At 46.1% G+C, this 21047-nt stretch overlaps 2 protein-coding genes across 4 annotated transcripts; one reads left to right on the top strand and one right to left on the bottom strand.

Annotated features, from left to right (window-relative positions):
* Positions 1 to 1295: 1295 nt before the first annotated feature.
* Positions 1296 to 11806, bottom strand: LOC129847306 (coiled-coil domain-containing protein R3HCC1L-like). 3 transcript variants are annotated; one of them, XM_055915061.1, is made up of 7 exons: positions 11704 to 11806; positions 10726 to 11256; positions 9940 to 10133; positions 9381 to 9451; positions 8827 to 8922; positions 8115 to 8255; positions 1296 to 1609 (listed from the first exon to the last, which is right to left on the bottom strand). In XM_055915061.1, exons 2-7 carry the CDS (start codon positions 11245 to 11247, stop codon positions 1554 to 1556), a joined length of 1080 nt encoding a protein of 359 aa, XP_055771036.1. In that variant the 5' UTR covers positions 11248 to 11256; positions 11704 to 11806; the 3' UTR covers positions 1296 to 1553. The 3 variants fall into 3 exon arrangements, with proteins under 3 accessions (XP_055771036.1, XP_055771034.1, XP_055771035.1); XM_055915059.1 differs by having other exon boundaries at positions 10726 to 11251; XM_055915060.1 differs by having other exon boundaries at positions 1296 to 1604; positions 10726 to 11251.
* Positions 11807 to 12706: 900 nt separating this feature from the next.
* Positions 12707 to 20976, top strand: LOC129847305 (cartilage acidic protein 1-like). The gene is made up of 14 exons (XM_055915058.1): positions 12707 to 12933; positions 14502 to 14698; positions 14811 to 14947; positions 15096 to 15252; positions 15351 to 15485; positions 15604 to 15740; positions 15894 to 16030; positions 16178 to 16260; positions 16663 to 16763; positions 17674 to 17842; positions 18292 to 18437; positions 19494 to 19533; positions 20285 to 20434; positions 20758 to 20976. Exons 1-14 carry the CDS (start codon positions 12722 to 12724, stop codon positions 20862 to 20864), a joined length of 1908 nt encoding a protein of 635 aa, XP_055771033.1. The 5' UTR covers positions 12707 to 12721; the 3' UTR covers positions 20865 to 20976.
* The last annotated feature ends 71 nt before the right edge of the window (positions 20977 to 21047 follow it).

Raw genomic sequence — 21047 nt, 5'->3', positions numbered from 1 at the left:
AGGATCAGTTTTGCCTTTTAGAACACAATGAATAAGATTATATGGACAGGTTGGGTCCTGGTCCTAGATCAGCTCTCCTACTCAGACGCTTGACACACTGCCCCTAAACAGTGTGCTTTAACACGAGCAGAAACTGGGGGAGGATGATTCAAGATACACTTCCTGACTGAGATTATTTTTTTATAAGATTAATACATGTAACATAAATTAGGTCATAATTAGCTCATCCCCATCAGCTGGTAATAAAACAATATAAAAAGTAAATAAAAACAGAATAGGAGGGTATCAGGGTTGGGGTCAGTTTCATTTGAATTCCTGTCAATTCAGGAAGTACAGCGAAATTCCAATTCCACCTCTCCTCAATGCTTTTCAATGAGGATCATGTGGAATTGGAATGCGATTCAGTTTCTGAACTGACTGGAATCTAAATGGGACTGACCCCAACCCTGGAGGGTACATCACCTTACTGTTTAACTGTCCTGTCTAGCATCCGCTGGTGGTTATGGACAACATCACATCTTACACAGGGCCAACAGTGTGCTGTATGTGTGCAGGGTTTTGTTCCAGCCCACCACTAAAAAAACACATGAAACTATTCTTCATGAATTAGTTGAATCAGCACAGCAGGTGTTTTAGTGCTGGGCGGGTGCAAAACCCCGCAACACATCCCTGTACAATACGCTCATCCATAATAACCCTGGCTACTCTGCATGGGAGCCTCTGAACACATACTAGATTCTCCCCCCTTTACGTTGTATGGACCAGGGTTGTATTCATTAGTGCACACCGTAGCAAAACATTTTGAAACGGAAATCCAAAACAAGCGTTCAGGTAGACCCCATATGACCCCTAACCTCCATATGACCCCCTAACCTCCATATGACCCCTAACCTCCATATGACCCCCTAACCTCCATATGACCCCCTAACCTCCATATGACCCCCTAACCTCCATATGACCCCCTAACCTCCATATGACCCCTAACCTCCATATGACCCCCTAACCTCCATATGACCCCTAACCTCCATATGACCCCTAACCTCCATATGACCACTAACCTCCATATGACCCCTAACCTCCATATGACCCCTAACCTCCATATGACCCCTAACCTCCATATGACCCCCTAACCTCCATATGACCCCCTAACCTCCATATGACTCTGTTATCAATGTTAGTAGTGATGATTAATCTAAAGCTGACCAGGTTTCAAGAGAAAAACTTCTGCCAACAAACTCTGGGCTTTGGCTGAGTTCAGTTCTGTTCAGTCCAGTGTGGCTTCAGTGGGGGGGGGGGGGGGGGGGGGGGGGACAGAGGTGTGTCTAGTCCCTACGGTGAAGGGAGGATGGGATGGAGGACAGAGGGAACAGAGGTGTGTCTAGTCCCTACGGTGAAGGGAGGATGGGATGGAGGACAGAGGGAACAGAGGTGTGTCTAGTCCCTACGGTGAAGGGAGGATGGGATGGAGGACAGAGGGAACAGAGGTGTGTCTAGTCCCTACGGTGAAGGGAGGATGGGATGGAGGGCAGAAGCCAGGAAGTGGTTCCTCTCCGTCAGGCTTTCCCTTCCCAGGCGTCGTCTCTCTGTTTAGCTGCCAGACGCTTCTGCTCTGAAAGACAGGACAGACAGGTTGATAGGAGAGCAGATCAATACTACTAGTAGTAGTCAATACTATCATAAAGACAAAGACTAGTTCCACTTTAAAGGAGCAACATGTAATATATTAGCCATCGTTTCTTCACGGTTTTGTGAAAGACACTTAGAGAAGTTCCAAAAGGCTCAGCACTGCCTCTTCCCGTATCATTATCCAAAACACATCTGTCGCACGGACGTGAAGAAACGTGTTGCTGATGTTTTTGTCTTAAACAAGAAACATAACAGCCAGACTGGCTAGTCGCGGTAAAAAAATATCTACATTCGCAAGCGTTGGAAAAGTATGTTTCTCTCTCGTGGAGTTGTATTCCTTTGCTGGTTCTGGTATGTCATGTTTCTCTCTCGTGGAGTTGTATTCCTTTGCTGGTTCTGGTATGTCATGTTTCTCTCTCGTGGAGTTGTATTCCTTTGCTGGTTCTGGTATGTCATGTTTCTCTCTCGTGGAGTTGTATTCCTTTGCTGGTTCTGGTACGTCATGTTTCTCGTGGAGTTGTATTCCTTTGCTGGTTCTGGTATGTCATGTTTCTCTCTCGTGGAGTTGTATTCCTTTGCTGGTTCTGGTATGTCATGTTTCTCTCTCGTGGAGTTGTATTCCTTTGCTGGTTCTGGTACGTCATGTTTCTCGTGGAGTTGTATTCCTTTGCTGGTTCTGGTATGTCATGTTTCTCGTGGAGTTGTATTCCTTTGCTGGTACTGGTATGTCATGTTTCTCGTGGAGTTGTATTCCTTTGCTGGTTCTGGTATGTCATGTTTCTCTCTCGTGGAGTTGTATTCCTCTGCTGGTTCTGGTATGTCATGTTTCTCTCTCGTGGAGTTGTATTCCTTTGCTGGTTCTGGTATGTCATGTTTCTCTCTCGTGGAGTTGTATTCCTCTGCTGGTTCTGGTACGTCATGTTTCTCTCTCGTGGAGTTGTATTCCTCTGCTGGTTCTGGTACGTCATGTTTCTCTCTCGTGGAGTTGTATTCCTTTGCTGGTTCTGGTACGTCATGTTTCTCGTGGAGTTGTATTCCTTTGCTGGTTCTGGTATGTCATGTTTCTCGTGGAGTTGTATTCCTTTGCTGGTTCTGGTATGTCATGTTTCTCTCTCGTGGAGTTGTATTCCTTTGCTGGTTCTGGTATGTCATGTTTCTCTCTCGTGGAGTTGTATTCCTTTGCTGGTTCTGGTATGTCATGTTTCTCTCTCGTGGAGTTGTATTCCTTTGCTGGTTCTGGTATGTCATGTTTCTCGTGGAGTTGTATTCCTCTGCTGGTTCTGGTATGTCATGTTTCTCTCTCGGTGGAGTTGTATTCCTTTGCTGGTTCTGGTATGTCATGTTTCTCTCTCGGTGGAGTTGTATTCCTTTGCTGGTTCTGGTATGTCATGTTTCTCTCTCGTGGAGTTGTATTCCTTTGCTGGTTCTGGTATGTCATGTTTCTCTCGTGGAGTTGTATTCCTTTGCTGGTTCTGGTATGTCATGTTTCTCTCTCGTGGAGTTGTATTCCTCTGCTGGTTCTGGTATGTCATGTTTCTCGTGGAGTTGTATTCCTTTGCTGGTTCTGGTATGTCATGTTTCTCGTGGAGTTGTATTCCTTTGCTGGTACTGGTATGTCATGTTTCTCGTGGAGTTGTATTCCTTTGCTGTGTCATGACGTTGCCTGCGTGGGTATAGCAAACCCCATCCCCCTCTCCCTGCCTCCCCCTTTGCTCCTTCAACCCATGCTGTGATCACAGAGAGACGTTGTAAATTCCTGAGGATCTCCTCATGGCTAAACAGTATTAAGAGAGAGGGTAAACTTTCAGGACAAAGGAATTCTCTTCCACCTCACAGAACTTGAGGTACGAACAGATTTCATGTTCCGGAAAAAGTATTAAAGGCCGGTGGGGAGTCCAGCTATTAACATGTCCATTGGTCACCATGTGAGAAACTCAGGAGAGACTGTGGGACCACATTACCATACCGCTGTTTATATAATAACCTCAGATATGAGGTTAACATCTGTTTGTTGTATAAAATGAATGAGTGAGTATGATACTGTTTGTATAATTGTGTAATATGATTTTGAACTGTTTAATTAAGGAAAATACAACTCCCGGTTGTATTTGAACTAAATCCAAGGACCGCCCCTGAGCCAGTTGGGTCAGAGACCATGGGACCACCCCTCTCTGCTATCTGAATAAAAGCCAACTCTTAAGAAATTACCCCAGACCATGTTTCTCTCAATCACGAGAGGACAAAGGTTTGAGAACAGACTGCTGAATCTTTTAACCATCCCACGTGGTTAAAACTCTTATACGAATCATAACAAGTCTTTGATATTGACTTCTAGTCTGCAGCTAGGAATTCGGTATCATTGAACGCGAAGAAAGACAACCGCCGAAACATCCATTCTATTACGAATGACATTCTGAACATTCCACTACCAAAACGAACTTCTCTCCAACGACCAAGGACACACACACTGGACGTAACTATATATATATTGATTGCAATTGTTCCCGAATGAGTGAGCGTTCATGTGTAAGGATTAGCATGTCAATTGTTATAATTATGGACTCTGTAGTGAATTCTTAGTCGAACGCAACTTTCCCTTTGTCTAACAGCCGCCATGCCGGTTTAGCCCACTAGGGCATATTCCTTCCACCATTTCATGTAACTATTTTAAGTTTGTTTGTTTATGCATTTCTGTGAATTAATTAGTTAGTAATAAATAAATGATTTAAGACAATTGATGTATGGATGACTCATAGTGAAGACTGGGTTCGTGCAGATCAGCGATTTACGACGTTTGGAATGAGACTGACGTAAGGTAGAGTAAATGAATCATTAATGAGAGGACTATTGATCAGATATTAAAATATCTGAAAGGTTATATTGGGAAATAATAACCTTGTAATCTAATAACTTTCCCTGGTGCACTCGAATTCATAGTTAATTAGTTACGCTATTACTCAAGTGGTCGCGTAATCCCTAATTATAGGAATCTATGATAAAAACTATAAATCTTCAATTTAACGATACCAAAGACACGACAGCTGGTACTGGTATGTCATGTTTCTCGTGGAGTTGTATTCCTCTGCTGGTTCTGGTATGTCATGTTTCTCTCTCGTGGAGTTGTATTCCTCTGCTGGTTCTGGTATGTCATGTTTCTCGTGGAGTTGTATTCCTCTGCTGGTTCTGGTATGTCATGTTTCTCTCTCGTGGAGTTGTATTCCTTTGCTGGTTCTGGTATGTCATGTTTCTCTCTCGTGGAGTTGTATTCCTTTGCTGGTTCTGGTATGTCATGTTTCTCTCTCGTGGAGTTGTATTCCTTTGCTGGTTCTGGTATGTCATGTCTCTCTCTCGTGGAGTTGTATTCCTTTGCTGGTTCTGGTATGTCATGTTTCTCGTGGAGTTGTATTCCTTTGCTGGTTCTGGTATGTCATGTTTCTCTCTCGTGGAGTTGTATTCCTTTGCTGGTTCTGGTATGTCATGTTTCTCTCTCGTGGAGTTGTATTCCTTTGCTGGTTCTGGTATGTCATGTTTCTCTCTCGTGGACTTGTATTCCTCTGCTGGTTCTGGTATGTCATGTTTCTCTCTCGTGGAGTTGTATTCCTTTGCTGGTTCTGGTACGTCATGTACATTAGACGCTAGTTACAAGATGAAATGTTCCATGTATAACCTTTAAGTCAGCAGAGACAACAGCTCCACATCTCCATGGTAACAGGTGTGTAACTGACAGACACACAGGCCATGTTCATGTCTTTAAATGTCAACTGTAAAGTCGTTTTTTGTCTGTAATGTATTTTTCATGATGTGTCCGACCCCAGTAAGACTAGTCGTCTCCATTGGTGTCGGCTAACGGGGATCCTAATGAATCTAATCACCACACTGAAGTACACATAGAATATACAACTTATATGATGACGTCTACTGTATGAATCATAGATGACTGTATATGATTACAGGATGTTACTGTATAAAAAGCACATCCCACCTTATAATAATATCTTTTTGGGGTTGAAAATATGTATTTTTTGGTTGAAAATATGTCTTTTTTGGTTGAAAATACGTATTTTAGGGGTTGAAAAGAGATATTTTCAATGTGTTGTGCTCCCTGGGCACCAGGGGGAGGGAGCGCTAGTTATCTAGAACAATCTAAACAGAGCTTCACACAGACACATAATGTCTATGATCACATATCGACCTGTTCACCTGAGAACAGAAGAGTTATCCAGGCCAGAAAACAAAGTCAGTTCCATAAGCAGCCACCCGTCTGTCTCCCTCCCGACCAGGTGAATGTCTACTCCCTTATTGGTGCCACTTGTTAAATCCACTTCAGTGTAGATGAAGGGGAGGAGACAGAAATCCTTCTGTAACCTAAGCTTTGAGACATGGATTGTGTTTGTGTGTCATTCAGAGGGTGAATGGGCAAGACAACATATTTAAGTGACTTTGGTAGTAGGTGCCAACTGCACCAGAGAGACTGGTCCTCCTGGCTGGATGTGTCCACTTATAAATCCTCTGGGAGGGGAAATAACACCAGAGAGACTGGTCCTCCTGACTGAATGTGTCCACTTATAAATCCTCTGGGAGGGGAAATAACACCAGAGAGATTGGTCCTCCAGGCTGAATGTGTCCACTTATAAATCCTCTAGGAGGGGAAATAACACCAGAGAGACTGGTCCTCCTGGCTGGATGTGTCCACTTATAAATCCTCTGGGAGGGGAAATAACACCAGAGTGACTGGTCCTCCTGGCTGAATGTGTCCACTTATAAATCCTCTGGGAGGGGAAATAACACCAGGGAAATTATAGAGTAGAGGTTCTGCCCGGCAACACAGGGCGTGAGGAGAACTCAAGGAAACTTTTAGCTAGAGAGACGGGAGAGTGTGTGTGTCAGCTGTCTAACCAGAAACCAAACCTCTCAGGACTCACACACACACACACACACACACACACACACACACACACACACACACACACACACACACACACACACACACACACACACACACACACACACACACACACACACACACACACACACACACGTCTCCTCTCTCTCTCAGTGAAAGAAGAGGTCACCACCAGCGAACATCTATAGTTGTCAGTTCTTCCTGACAATCTGTTCTATATTTGTATCTCGTCAGGACACTACTTTCCCCCCAATAGCTGGTCTTTGGAAGAAAGGCTACACTTAAAACAACATGACTGGCAGCTATTTCCAGGACGACGTGCAGTGTGTGTGTGTTTATAGAACACTAGAGAGCATTGTCCTCAGTCTCTCTGAGGCTGAGACTCTTCTTTGGGTTCATGGTCCTGAAAAGACATCACTGATAGAACACCACCCCCTAGTGGTAGCAACACTCTACGACAGCTTACTTCAATGATGTATATAAACCCTGAATTGCTGACGCTATGTGTTGGCTAACTACTTGCTTTGAAGCCCCCGGGCGGCCATGTTGGCCCTCCCCAGAGGGATCAGTCCTCCATAGGAATGAATGGAATTCCCAGAGGGATCAGTCCTCCATAGGAATGAATGGAATTCTACAATATTTTAATTAAATGTTTTCAAGGACAAAATTACACGTATTTAAATATTTTGTTGCTATATTAGGGACAGAAAGATTAGTACACTAATCTAAAAAACATTTTTATTCTATTATTTTTATGTTCCTGTTTGAATAATCTAATTTAAAGGTATGCATTAAGGTTTCTGTAATAGATTCTGCTTGTCAGAAACTAATGTAGACATTAATAAATGCATTTCCATAGCTTCCAATATATATATATTTTTACAATGCAGGAGTACCAAGACGGCTTTGCAGTGGCTTCCAAACAGCACCCCCTGTCAGTCACCCAGGGTTACCCCCATCATTGGTCGTACCCCATCAAAACCCCTTATTCTAAAAGAGTTTAAAAAAAATAGATCTATAAACAACACCCCATAATTACAATGCAATTTTTTTTTACATTTTTGCAAATTGAATAAATTGATGATTTTTTGTTTTTATTTATACACATTTTAGAAAAAGGCTGTAACGTAACAAAATGTTGAAAAAGTCAAGGGATCTGAATACTTTCTGAATGCACCGTAATGCTTCAAAATATGGTTAAAACGATCAGTCCGATGTCACGGATGGTTAAAACGATCAGTCCGATGTCACGGATGGTTAAAACGATCAGTCCGATGTCACGGATGGTTAAAACGATCAGTCCGATGTCACGGATGGTTAAAACGATCAGTCCGATGTCACGGATGGTTAAAACGATCAGTCCGATGTCACGGATGGTTAAAACGATCAGTCCGATGTCACGGATAGTTAAAACGATCAGTCCGATGTCATGGATGGACAGTCCTTGCATAAATAGCTGTCTATGAATTGGAGAGTGGTTACATTTCTCAAGCCCCATCCCTCAGCCGTTTACTAAAACAAGTGGCGGGGTCACCTCTGTTGTTATTATTTCTTGAATTCCTGATTGCCCCTTTAAATCACGTACCTTTGGCATCTTGCAGTTTTTTTCTCTCTGCTTCACGGTGCTCTTTGCTCTGGGGACTCTTGACACCCAGCGCCCCCATCACCAGCCTGCGGGCCAACACTGCACTGGTCTGGGGACGCTCCTTAGTAGGGAGCAGGTAGTCTGGAGGAGAGGGGGAGAGTGTTGAGGGAATGAAAGAGAAAGGGGGGGGGCAAAGAAAGTAAAAGAAAGCAAGGAAGAAGGACAAAGAATACACAACAGGTGACAAGCAATCAAGGAAGAGAATGAAATGGGGTGAAGGAGAGAGAACAGGAGAAATGAGAGAGAGAGAGAATACAGGAGAAATGAGAGAGAGAGAGAATACAGGAGAAATGAGAGAGAGAGAGAATACAGGATAAATGAGAGAGAGAGAGAATACAGGAGAAATGAGAGAGAGAGAGAATACAGGAGAAATGAGAGAGAGAGAGAATACAGGAGAAATGAGAGAGAGAGAGAGAGAATACAGGAGAAATGAGAGAGAGAGAGAATACAGGAGAAATGAGAGAGAGAATACAGGAGAAATGAGAGAGAGAATACAGGAAATATGAGAGAGAGAATACAGGAGACAGACAGACAGACAGACGAAGAGAGAACAGGTCAAAAATGAAGGAGTTCCAGAAATAAAAAAAGGAGTCAGATGATGGAGGATAAAGGAAAGGATGGACAGATGAATGAAAGAGAGGATAGTCAGTACCTGAGCAGCTGCGAGCCTTGGCCCTGGTGGTGACGGAGGCTTTAGCCAGAGACCTGACCTTCAACAGCGGGTGCTTGGTCCTCAGAGCCTCCCGAGCTGACACACACACACACACACACACACACACACACACACACACACACACACACACACACACACACACACACACACACACACACACACACACACACACACACACACACACACACACACACACACACACACACACACACACACACACAGACACACAAAGAGAGAGAGTTCAGTTGCTAAATGTTTAGCTCAGATGTTGACTTGAGTGTTGACTGAGAAGACAGCTAAGTCAGCTCCACTATTAAAACACGTTGACCACTACTTCATTTGACCATCCAAACACGTTCAGTAAAGTTTGACAGAAGAGAGACACGCTGTGTATGAAACATGTTCAGCTGTATCCCTCCCCTGTGGTCAGGTGTAGCTCACCTGTGATGAGGTGTGTGAATAAATGATTGTGTCGGAGAGAGCTACCAGAGTCTATGGCTTTTCCTTTCCTTTATAAAAGCTGTGTGACTCACCTGCTATGGGGCTGTTGAAGAGAGCCAGGGCGTGTGTATCGTCCACAAACTGGATGTCGAAGCCTCTCTGCCTACACACACACACACACACACACACACACAAAAACAGCTTCAGCATCTCATCACCACCACATACTGTAGGCGGAGCGTCGGCTGCCCCTCGACGAGACGGAGCTTCGGCTGCCCCTCGACGAGACGGAGCTTCGGCTGCCCCTCGACGAGACGGAGCTTCGGCTGCCCCTCGACGAGACGGAGCTTCGGCTACCCCTCGACGAGACGGAGCTTCGGCTGCCCCTCGACGAGACGGAGCTTCGGCTACCCCTCGACGAGACGGAGCTTCGGCTGCCCCTCGACGAGACAGAACGTCGGCTGCCCCTCGACGAGACGGAGCTTCGGCTGCCCCTCGACGAGAAGGAACGTCGGCTGCCCCTCGACGAGACGGAGCGTCGGCTACCCCTCGACGAGACGGAACGTCGCTGTGTATTGATAGGAACTAGGGTGGAATGAGATTTTACTGAACCTCAGGACTTGTAAAAAGACAGTAAAGGCTGGTACGTACTGGTAGGCCTGGAAGGATTTGACCAGGTCTTCAGTCTTAAACTCTGTGGGGAAGTCGTAGATTTCTATGATGTTAGACAGCTCATCCTCCCTGAGCTCAGTGTCATCGTCCCCCTCTCTCTCCTGATCCAAGCTGTAGTAGTCAAACCTGGCCTCCTGCACCGGCCGCTTCTTCCTGCCCTGCTTTATGGCCAGCTGAGAGAGAGGGGGGCAGAGAGGTGAGCGAGACAGAGAGAGAGTGAGGGTGAGGGTGAACGAGAGAGAGGGTGAGCGAGACAGAGGGTGAGCGAGACAGAGGGTGAGCGAGACAGAGGGTGAGCGAGACAGAGGGTGAGCGAGACAGAGGGTGAGCGAGAGAGAGGGTGAGCGAGAGAGAGGGTGAGCGAGAGAGAGGGTGAGCGAGAGAGAGAGGGTGAGCGAAAGAGAGAGGGTGAGCGAGAGAGAGGGTGAGCGAGAGAGAGAAAGAGAGGGTGAGTGAGAGATAGGGTGAGCGAAAGAGAGGGTGAGGGTGAGAGAGAGAGTGAGAAAGTGAGAGGGTGAGAGAGTAATTTTGCTTACTAGTCTCCTAACGATTTCCAACTATAGACAGGACAGTAGATGTGTAAATAACAGCATTGCAGCGATAGTACCACTAATAAGTAGCAAACGTGTAGCAGACATACACTGAGTGTTATAGCAGTATTCTAGGGATGCAGACAGAGAGAGAGACTCACCTCCTGACAGACAGGGACAGACACAGGTAGACAGACTCACCTCCTCAAATAGACATACAGACAGGCAGCCTCACCTCCTCTAGCACATGGGGGTCCAAACACTCTCCTTCGTCATCAAAGAGAGCATCCCAGCTCTCCTCCTCCTCCTCCTCTTCCTGAGGGCCTGACTCTATCCCCTCCCGGGATCCCCCTTCTCTCTCAGACAGAGAACTCTTGCTCCCCGTCTCCAGTCGCGAACCCACATCTCCATCTCCTCCCTGGTTGGCTGTAGCAGCCTGTCCGTCATTCTGTGGCCCCGCGTCGCCTCCTCCTTCTTCTACCGTCTCCTCCAGTTTGGCCTCACCGTTTAGGACTCCATTCCCCTCTCCTCCCATCTTCCCTCCTTTGTCCTTTTTGTTCTTGGCATTCTTTCGGGCCTTGTCCGTGTAGCGAGGCCTGGGCTTTGGTTTGCCGTCTCCCTGGGTTTGGGCCTTATCTTTGGGGCCGTCCTGCTTCTTCTTGGGCTGGTTGAGGGGCTTGTCTGGCTTCTTGGAGCAGGACGCGGAGGGCTGGGGTTGGGCGCAGTCCTCTTGAGGTTGTTCCCCCTCCATCACCATACAACTGTCCTACATGGAAGAGAAAGGAGGAGGAACAAATCATTAAGGATTCATCCCAAATGGCACCCATTATACCTATGAAAGGTTCATTGAGTAGCTAGGCCCCTCTCTCCAAATCTCTTTAGTTAAGTCGCATAAGCAGCCTCCGTCATTTAATAGCTAGCACGCATGCGCCATGGTACTTAGAACCATTCAAACTGTATGTACAAATCTTACACAACTATACTGTACTAAATTAAAAACAAGTCCAAACTGGTTAACTACATTCTCTGCTAATTCGTTATCAGTAACGGGGTGTTTGAGTGATAATTTAGACTTGGCTGCGTTATGCAGCAGTATGCATCCAGTTTAACTAGTAATAACCCGAATACACCTAACACATAATGCACTGTAGAGCAAGACATTCTATACAATTATTTTCTTAAAATCTTAAACGTATAAGCATTAGTAAAATACCTTAATCTGTAGTTTATCACTTGGCTAGATATCAACCGAACAACAAACCGCCGGATGTTTAGTTTAAGAAGGGGAAAAAACATACTGTCGCATGTATATGACGTAATACTAAAATCAATGCTGGTAGTTGTAGTTCTGTTGAAAAAAGACAAGTCATTGGTCGAACCGCTGAATATTAAAAGTATTCGTTCCACCCTGATTGGATAACCACTTACACAAGTGCTTGCGTAAAGCCACAACATCGAAATTGTATAAGGCAATTTACACAACGATTAGAATACAGTATCCTTTTCTCATCCGAGTCCTTCCACAACTGGAGTCCTGCTGAAAACTGATATAAGGTAAGATTTATGTGCAGAGTTTGGATGTAATTATCTCTTCTTCTCCCAAACGAATAAACAGCAGCACACCCTTATACAGTAGGTCCATGTTCTGAAATAAGTGTTAATCTCAGGATTACAGTTGTGATTACAGTATTGCATAACTAACGACATAATAATAGTAGTAGAATTGAAAATGTTGCAGGTGCATGCAAAACTCATGACGTAATCTTATGCAAGAGATATTCACTGCACGTATGGTTTTTCTCTATGATAGTTCATTGCATATTTATGGTAAGTCTTCCCTTTTGTACACTGGTACACACAATTTTTTTTTGTCATATTAGGCTCTTTTGGACAGGGGTAAATACGAATTTAGCAGTTTGAGGCTGTTGAGTCTATGATGTAATGATATAAATTATGCACTGTAGACTCGTTGTTGTTATTGTTCAGTGTGCTGCCTGCTATACCTGCTCTCACCAACCTATATTCTGCAGTAGCCTATACTATGCTATGCATGCCCTATGATTCTAATGTTGATATCAAAATATGGTGTTTAAAACCATGTATTAACATAGTGGTCTAAGGTTACATATAAACACCCTGTAACTTTTTGAATATTTAACTAAAAGCTTGTTTGGTGTCTGTTGCAGAGTTGGGGAATTTGGATCAATTCCATCTCTATTCAGATTGTTGTGATGTTGCTGCGTTGGCGGGCGGGTCTTCCCCTGCTCCTCCCCCTCCTGGTGCTGTGTGGGTGTGGTTTGGCCCAGAGTTCCGAACCCATGTTTCGGTCGGTGACTGAGACAGTCCTACCTCCTGACAACCAGCACAACCCCACCCAGCTGAACTATGGGATGGCCGTTACTGATGTGGACGGAGACGGAGACCTGGAGGTGGTGGTGGCGGGGTGAGAGGGGAGGTTAGATAAAGAGAGATCCACAGAGTTGGAGAGGGCATTCAAATGCCATCATTGAGTACAGTTTACTGGACCATAGGACTTTACAGGCTATGCATAAATTACCCAATATTCTCAACCTACACCCATTCTTGGGTACAACGGCCCTAACCTGGTCATGAAGTTGGGGCTCTGGTCAACGTAGTGCACTATCCAGGGAATAGGGTGCCATTTAGGACTACACATACTAGTGTTCTCCACTGCGCCTACTAATGTTCTAACTACACCTACTAATGTTCTCCACTTCACCTAACAATGTTCTCCACTACACCTACTAATGTTCTCCACTGCGCCTACTAGTGTTCTCCACTGCGCCTACTAGTGTTCTCCACTGCATCTAATAATGTTCTCCACTACACCTACTAATGTTCTCCACTGCGCCTACTAATGTTCTCCACTGCGCCTACTAGTGTTCTCCACTGCACCTACTAATGTTCTCCACTGCGCCTACTAGTGTTCTCCACTGCGCCTACTAGTGTTCTCCACTGCACCTACTAATGTTCTCCACTGCGCCTACTAGTGTTCTCCACTGCGCCTACTAGTGGTCTCCACTGCGCCTACTAGTGTTCTCCACTGCGCCTACTAGTGGTCTCCACTGCGCATACTAGTGTTCTCCACTGCGCCTACTAGTGTTATCCACTGCGCCTACTAGTGTTCTCCACTGCGCCTACTAATGTTCTCCACTGCGCCTACTAGTGTTCTCCACTGCGCCTACTAGTGTTCTCCACTGCGCCTACTAGTGTTCTCCACTGCGCCTACTAGTGTTCTCCACTGCGCCTACTAGTGTTCTCCACTGCGCCTACTAATGTTCTCCACAGTGCCTACTAGTGTTCTCCACTGCGCCTACTAATGTTCTCCACTGCGCCTACTAGTGTTCTCCACTTCACCTACTAATGTTCTCCACTTCACCTACTAATGTTCTCCACTACACCTACTAATGTTCTCCACTACACCTACTAATGTTCTCCACTGCGCCTACTAGTGTTCTCCACTGCGCCTACTAGTGTTCTCCACTGCGCCTACTAATGTTCTCCACTACACCTACTAATGTTCTCCACTACACCAACTAATGGTCTCCACTGCACCTACTAATGTTCTCCACTGCGCCTACTAATGTTCTCCACTGCGCCTACTAGTGTTCTCCACTGCACCTACTAATGTTCTCCACTGCGCCTACTAGTGTTCTCCACTGCACCTACTAGTGTTCTCCACTGCACCTACTAATGTTCTCCACTGCGCCTACTAATGTTCTCCACTGCGCCTACTAGTGTTCTCCACTGCACCTACTAATGTTCTCCACTGCGCCTACTAGTGTTCTCCACTGCGCCTACTAATGTTCTCCACTACACCTGCTAATGTTCTCCACTACTGATGTTCTCCACTTCACCTACTAATGTTCTCCACTGCTCCTACTGATGTTCTCCACTGCGCCTACTAGTGTTCTCCACTGCGCCTACTAATGTTCTCCACTACTGATGTTCTCCACTTCACATACTAATGTTCTCCACTTCCATTCTCAGGTACAACGGTCCTAACCTGGTCCTGAAGTATGACCGTGGTCAGCAGAGGCTGGTGAACATAGCGGTGGATGACCGCAGCTCTCCATTCTACGCCCTGAGAGACCCCCTGGGGAACGCCATCGGGGTGACTGCCTGCGACGTCGACGGGGACGGGCGGGAGGAGATCTACTTCCTCAATACAAACAACGCTTACTCTGGTAAATAACAATAATAACAGCAGGTAAACAAACATCAACACTAACAACAATGCTTAAACAACAACAGCAACAACGGTTACTCTGGTAGTCAGTAGCAATCTTCTTTTGGAAGGTCGGGCCACATACTCTGACAAGCTCTTTAAGTTCCGTAACGGACGCTTCGAGGACCTGCTGGGTGATGACATCAACGTGCGCCGAGGAGTAGCCAATCGGATGGCAGGACGCTCCGTGGCGTGTGTGGACAGAAAAGTATGTAAACCATCAGTCTATCCATCTGATTATCCATCAATCCATCCTCTCACTATTTTCTCTGTCCATCTGTGTGCGTGTCTGTCTGTCGTCTATATGTCTGTACCCCCCCGCCCAATCTAACCCCCCCCCTTTCTCTCTCCTGTAGGGTACAGGGCGTTATGCTGTGTATGTAGCTAACTATGCCAGTGGAAATGTTGGTCCCCATGCCCTGATAGAGATGGACGAGGCAGCCAGTGACCTGGCCAAGGGCATCATCGCCCTGTCTGACGTTGCAGCACAGGCCGGTGTCAACAAGTACACAGGTACTGGACAAACGTGAATGGAAGAAATGTGTGTGTGCGCTTACCCATCACAAACTAATACCTACTATATTATGTATCTGTTTGTCTCCTCCCACCAGGTGGGCGTGGTGTAGTGGTTGGACCAATCGTGAGCCAGAGCAGCTCTGACGTGTTCTGTGACAATGAGAACGGACCTAACTTCCTGTTCCGGAACAATGGAGACGGAACCTTCACTGACATTGCTCAACAGGCAGGTGTGTCTAGGGTGGGGTGTGTCTAGGGTGGGTGTGTGGGAGGAAGGAGAGATAATTGGACCATAGCCATGATCTCTGCATAGTAGTTGTGATGACAGTGATGTGGCTCCCCCTGTAGGTGTGGAGGATGACTACCAGCACGGCCGAGGCGTGGCGCTGGCAGACTTTAACGCTGATGGGAAGACTGACATCGTCTACGGAAACTGGAATGGCCAGCACAGACTGTACCTACAGGACAACAACCAGAGATTCAGGGTGAGAGAGGGGATGGAGGGAGAGGTGGGGGTTGAAGCAGGATGGAAGAGGGAGGTTAATGAAAGAGATCGAAGGGAAGTGGATGGAATGGGAGGGCGACTGGGGAGGGATGGAAACAAAGACATTAAACCTCTCTGTTCGCTCCCTCCTCAGGACATAGCCAGTGGGCCGTTCTCCTCTCCCTCTCCCGTGCGGACGGTCATTGCTGCTGACTTTGACAATGACCAGGAGCTGGACATCTTCTTCAACAACATCGCCTACAGAGGACACGCCCCCAACAGGCTCTTTAGGTACCTCTGACCCCTGACACCAACTTTGACTTGAACTGTGTGTGTGTGTGTGTGTGTGTGTGTGTGTGTGTGTGTGTGTGTGTGTGTGTGTGTGTGTGTGAGAGATAGACAACACACAACAGAAACTCTTTCTGCCTGCTCCTCCAGGGTGGCCAGGAGGGCTGGTGCTGACCCCCAGATAGAGGAGCTAAACGTGGGGGAGGCAGCAGAGCCACAGGGCCGGGGTACAGGTAACCACCCCATGCAGACTCATTCTTTTGGTCCCTATACAACAGGGGAGTCAAACTCAATTCCCGGAGGACCGTGTATCAGCTGGTTTTGTTGTTTCCGTGTCTAATTAAGACCTTGACAACCAGGTGAGAGGAGATCCTAACTCGTCAATGACCTTCCTTTAATCAAGAAAACTAGGAGCGAAAATCTGCAGACACTCGGCACTCAAGAAATGGAGTTTGACTCCCCTTTTATACAAGATTAATAAAGTATTCTTAAACTAATGTATTCTGTTTTTGCTAAGTATTAGTTAAAAACATAAATTACAACACACCTGGTTCAGGTGGTTCCCCTGGTTTACTAGGGCTAAACAGGCCCTGTTTTTGATTGGCCGTTTGATGTGTTCACTCTGTGATTGACAGGTGCCACGGTAACAGACTTTGACGGGGACGGTCAGTTGGACCTGCTGGTGGCTCATGGGGAGAGTGCCTCTCAGCCCATCTCTGTCTTCAAGGTCACTCAGGTCAGTCACTAACATAGAGGTAGATAGACGGCATATCTTTGCGTCTTTGCCATAATGTTTTTATTTATTTTTAATTTAACCTTTATTTAACTAGGGCAAGTCGGTTAAGAACAAATTCTTATTTACAATGACGGCCTGCCAAAAGACCTCCTGCGGGGACGGGGGCTGGGATTTAAAAAAAATAAGAGGGTTTTATAAATAAGCATCAACCAGTGGGTCGTGCGACGGGTATACAGAGATGACGAGTATAGAGTGCAGTGATGTGTCCTATAAGGAGCGTTGGTGGCAAATCTGATGGCCGAATGGTAAAGAACATCTAGCCGCTCGAGAGCACCCTTACCTGCTGACCTATAATCTAGCATGGGTGGGATGATCATCTGAATCAGGGTTAGTTTGGCAGCTGGGGTGAAAGAGGAGCGACTACGATAGAGGAAACCAAGTCTAGATTTAACTTTAGCCTGCAGTTTTGATATGTGCTGAGAGAAGGACAGTGTACTGTCTAGCCATACTGTGTAGCCATAATGGCTCCTGTGACAGCATGGGCTTTCTCCATTTTAAAGTAGTCAATTTTTTTATTTTGGGTTAAGAAAACAACAACCTCTATGCTAATATTGGTGATTGAACAGCAGTGCTGGAGTACTGATCCTGCTACAACGGGTTCTATCCATCCAGACCTCTTTTTCTCTCTATGGTCATGACCTCATTACTGCCCCCTGGTGGAGAATTACTGCAAGCGCATGAGATTTCATTTAGATATTTTAATGCAAGACGATGATTACAAATCAATGTATCTCCTTGTTTATTATCATATTTATATGTCAGTAAGGAGGAGAGGATGAACAGGGCCCATGATATCACCCGACATATTCCTGACCCATCAGCTCTACCCTCTGACCTTTGACCGTGACAGGGCTCGTCCAATCACTGGCTGCGTGTAATCCCTCGCACGCGGTTCGGCTCCTTCGCCCGCGGAGCCCGGGTCACGGTCTACACCAATCAGAGCGGGGCTCTCATGCGCATCATCGACGGCGGCTCGGGGTACCTCTGTGAGATGGAGCCTGTCGCCCACTTTGGACTGGGTAACTTCCTGTTTACTTCCCATTTACGGCCTAATCCCAAATGGACCCCTAGACCCTATGCACTTGTAGAGATCTAAGAGGATTTAATAGGTGCAGTCAATATGATAATTGCTCCAATTTCCCCTCTGGCTAGGATGTGGAAGTTTCGCCATACTGCTTCTACCAATCAAATCCTCTCAGATCTCCACAAGTGTATAGGGCGCAGTGGAGGCTGCTGAGGGGAGGACGGCTCATAATAATGTCTGGAACGGAGCACATGGAATGGCATGTAACACCTTGAAATAATTTGATGTATTTGATACCATTCCGCTCCAGTCATTACCACACGCCCGTTCTCCCCAATTTAAGGTGCCACCAACCTCCTGTGCAGTAGATATCTTGTAGACATATTAGCTAGTAGTTCTGGGTAGCTTGTGTATTTATCTTCCTTTCTTCACATTGGCTCACAGGCAAAGACGAGGTCACCGTGGTGGAGGTCTATTGGCCGGATGGCCGTTCCGTGGCCCGCCCACTGCAGCCTGGTGACATGAACTCTGTGATGGAGATTGGCTACCCTAAAGAGGGGGAGGAGTCTGTGCTGACCCCTGACACCCAGGTACGCACCGCGGACTTACACCATGACATATGAACTATGACCCTTGGGTAAAAGTTTCAGCCAATCCATCACCAGCTACTACATTCTTACCCTATGACCACAGTAGTGTTTCTGTTTAATTACATTGTGTGGAGATTTCTAACCGTTACATGCTGACCGCACCGCTCACGTTCCAAAATAAATGGACACATACATGTTATTCAATCACTGCATCCACACTGCTCGCGCGCGTCAATGAGTGTCTGCGTAGCCAGGCGCTAAAATACACCTTGATTCTATTTGTGACGCTTGATGGGCTGCAAGTCCCGCCTCTCCCATCTCCTCATTGGTTTTTAGGAGCATATACCCACGTGGGTGATTGAAAGATGAACTGAGGTCCACACTCCAGTCCAGTCGGTTGTGGTAATGCACATTAAAGTTGGTTGTAAACCGCCATATAAAGTCCAAAGAAGAAGAAGCCTGAAGGAGGAGAGATTACTGGAAACAAACTCGATTTAGCGTTTTATCTGTATATTAATTGTCGGAGTAGAGGACCTTGTGCATTTCAGGTAAAATAACAACCCAATGTTTATATCCCAGGACAAATTAGCTAGCAACAGCAAGCTAGCTAAATAGGGCAAATTAGCTAGCAACAGCAAGCTAGCTAAATAGGACAAATTAGCTAGCAACAGCAAGCTAGCTAAATAGGGCAAATTAGCTAGCAACAGCAAGCTAGCTAAATAGGACAAATTAGCTAGCAACAGCAAGCTAGCTAAATAGGACAAATTAGCTAGCAACAGCAAGCTAGCTAAATTGCCATAAATGTTTAATGCTTTTCAACCTGTCTCCAAATTAATATAGTTGGTTCAGAGTTCGTTTTGATATTTCAACCTGCGTGTTCTGATCGCGTCTGGTGGACAAAATCAGCACGCGGACGCCCGGTGTAGTCAGCATGTTAGACTTTCTCCCAAGAGCATCAGATGAAATACAAGTGTAGTTGATGATTCAGTCATTCTGTTAGCATTCAAAATGGTGGAGCTGGAACTGTCTTTGAACTGACATTCTGGTCTTTTTCAGTGTGGGGAAGGATTCTCTGTCAAGAATGGCCGCTGTGCAGGTATGTAGATCTGTCTTGTCTGGCAGAGAATAGATGGAATATAACAACATTTACAATATAGTAAAACATACAGATTAATAAATTAAGTTCCTCTCTCTCTCTCATGCTCTCTCCTCTCTGGCCCTCTCTATCTCTGCAGGTATATGAGGGCAGTGAATGAGATACCTTGAAGCAACATAAAAAAAATATGCCTTGTCATCAAGATAATGTATACCGTCGAAGACCAATGACACTCCATATTGTTAGTCATTTGAACCAGTAGATTATCTCTGTTTTGCGTCCATCTTTCATAAGTGTCATCTTCTCTGTGAGTGTTACCTTTTTATTGTTCTACTTTTCTTTGTTTTTCTTGACAAGTCAAACTGTTCCCCTTTGCTATTGTATTTGTTTTAGAATAATTAACCATCCCTAATAAATCAATAAAACAACATTGATGGAATACAACAATCTTTTCAAAGCACAAGATCTTATCCGTAATCAATTATTCCCATACCTTTTCCATCCCTCCATCTGACCCTTCTCCCTCACACTGCCCCCCAACCCCTCTATTCACCCTCCCCTTGTCTCACTACCCCCCCCCCCCCTCTTCTCCCTCACCAACCACCCTGGCCCTCCCCTGCCCCATGCCAGACAACAACTAGTGAATCAGACTCTCTTTCAAGAAAATATTTAGTTGATGAAAATATTTTATCAACCAAATGTTTGTTGGGGATGAAATCCTTAACACCCCCCTCCTTAACCCTCCCCCCAGACAACAATGAGTGTAAGCAACAGAGTGGGCCCCCAGTGTGCCCTAAGAGCCGTCCAGTCTGCATCAACACCTACGGCCACTATAACTGTGGCCCCAGGAAGACATGTGCCAGGGGCCACAAGCCCACCAAGGACGGGAAGGCATGTGTGGGTGAGTAGAGATGGCAGGAGGGATGGAGGGGACTGATGATATGCCTGGTGCTCTCCTACTTCTCTCCCTCGTTCCCTGTCCTTTTACCTACAAACACTACCCACTCATTACTACCCTCAGACTAACCCTAGACAGTACCCACTCGTTACTACCCTCAGACTAACCCTAGACAGTACCCACTCGTTACTACCCTCAGACTAACCCTAGACACTACCCACTCATTACTCCCCTCAGACTAACCCGAAGTACGTAGTCTGACCTGCTTTCTTTCTCCTCTCCTCCCCTCCTCTTTCTCCTCCCCTCCTCTTTCTCCATCTCTGCAGCTGTAGCTCGGTTCTTCCAGGGGGTCCGCTCTTCCTCATCCCCCGGGCCAGGGCCCCTCCTCTCTGGCCTCTCCCTCCTATTTCTACTGGCCTTCTCCATGGTCTGAATGGAGATATGAGGCTAAGGGCCTCTCAGTCACATGCCTCCATGGGGATTGCTTGACTGAGTCCCAAATGGTAGCCTGGTCAATCCCTATATAGTGCACTACTTTTGACCACAGCCCTGGTCAATCCCTATATAGTGCACTACTTTTGACCACAGCCCTGGTCAATCCCTATATAGTGCACTA

Source organism: Salvelinus fontinalis, unplaced genomic scaffold (assembly GCF_029448725.1).
Source record: "Salvelinus fontinalis isolate EN_2023a unplaced genomic scaffold, ASM2944872v1 scaffold_0769, whole genome shotgun sequence".
Taxonomy (NCBI): domain Eukaryota; kingdom Metazoa; phylum Chordata; class Actinopteri; order Salmoniformes; family Salmonidae; genus Salvelinus; species Salvelinus fontinalis.
This window is presented reverse-complemented; position numbering and strand designations above follow the sequence as displayed.

Excerpts from the sequence above, each read along its gene's own strand:
- LOC129847306 (XM_055915059.1), bottom strand. The coding sequence starts at position 11,786 with ATGTTTTTTCCCCTTCTTAAACTAAACATCCGGCGGTTTGTTGTTCGG. Across the intron at positions 10,134-10,725 it reads ACCCCCATGTGCTAGAGGAG|CTGGCCATAAAGCAGGGCAG; the intron begins GTGAGGCTGCCT and ends CCTCTCTCTCAG. Across the intron at positions 9,452-9,939 it reads AAATCCTTCCAGGCCTACCA|GCAGAGAGGCTTCGACATCC; the intron begins GTACGTACCAGC and ends GTGTGTGTGTAG.
- LOC129847305 (XM_055915058.1), top strand. The coding sequence starts at position 12,722 with ATGTTGCTGCGTTGGCGGGCGGGTCTTCCCCTGCTCCTCCCCCTCCTG. Across the intron at positions 14,948-15,095 it reads TGGCGTGTGTGGACAGAAAA|GGTACAGGGCGTTATGCTGT; the intron begins GTATGTAAACCA and ends TCTCTCCTGTAG. Across the intron at positions 16,764-17,673 it reads CTGTCTTCAAGGTCACTCAG|GGCTCGTCCAATCACTGGCT; the intron begins GTCAGTCACTAA and ends TGACCGTGACAG.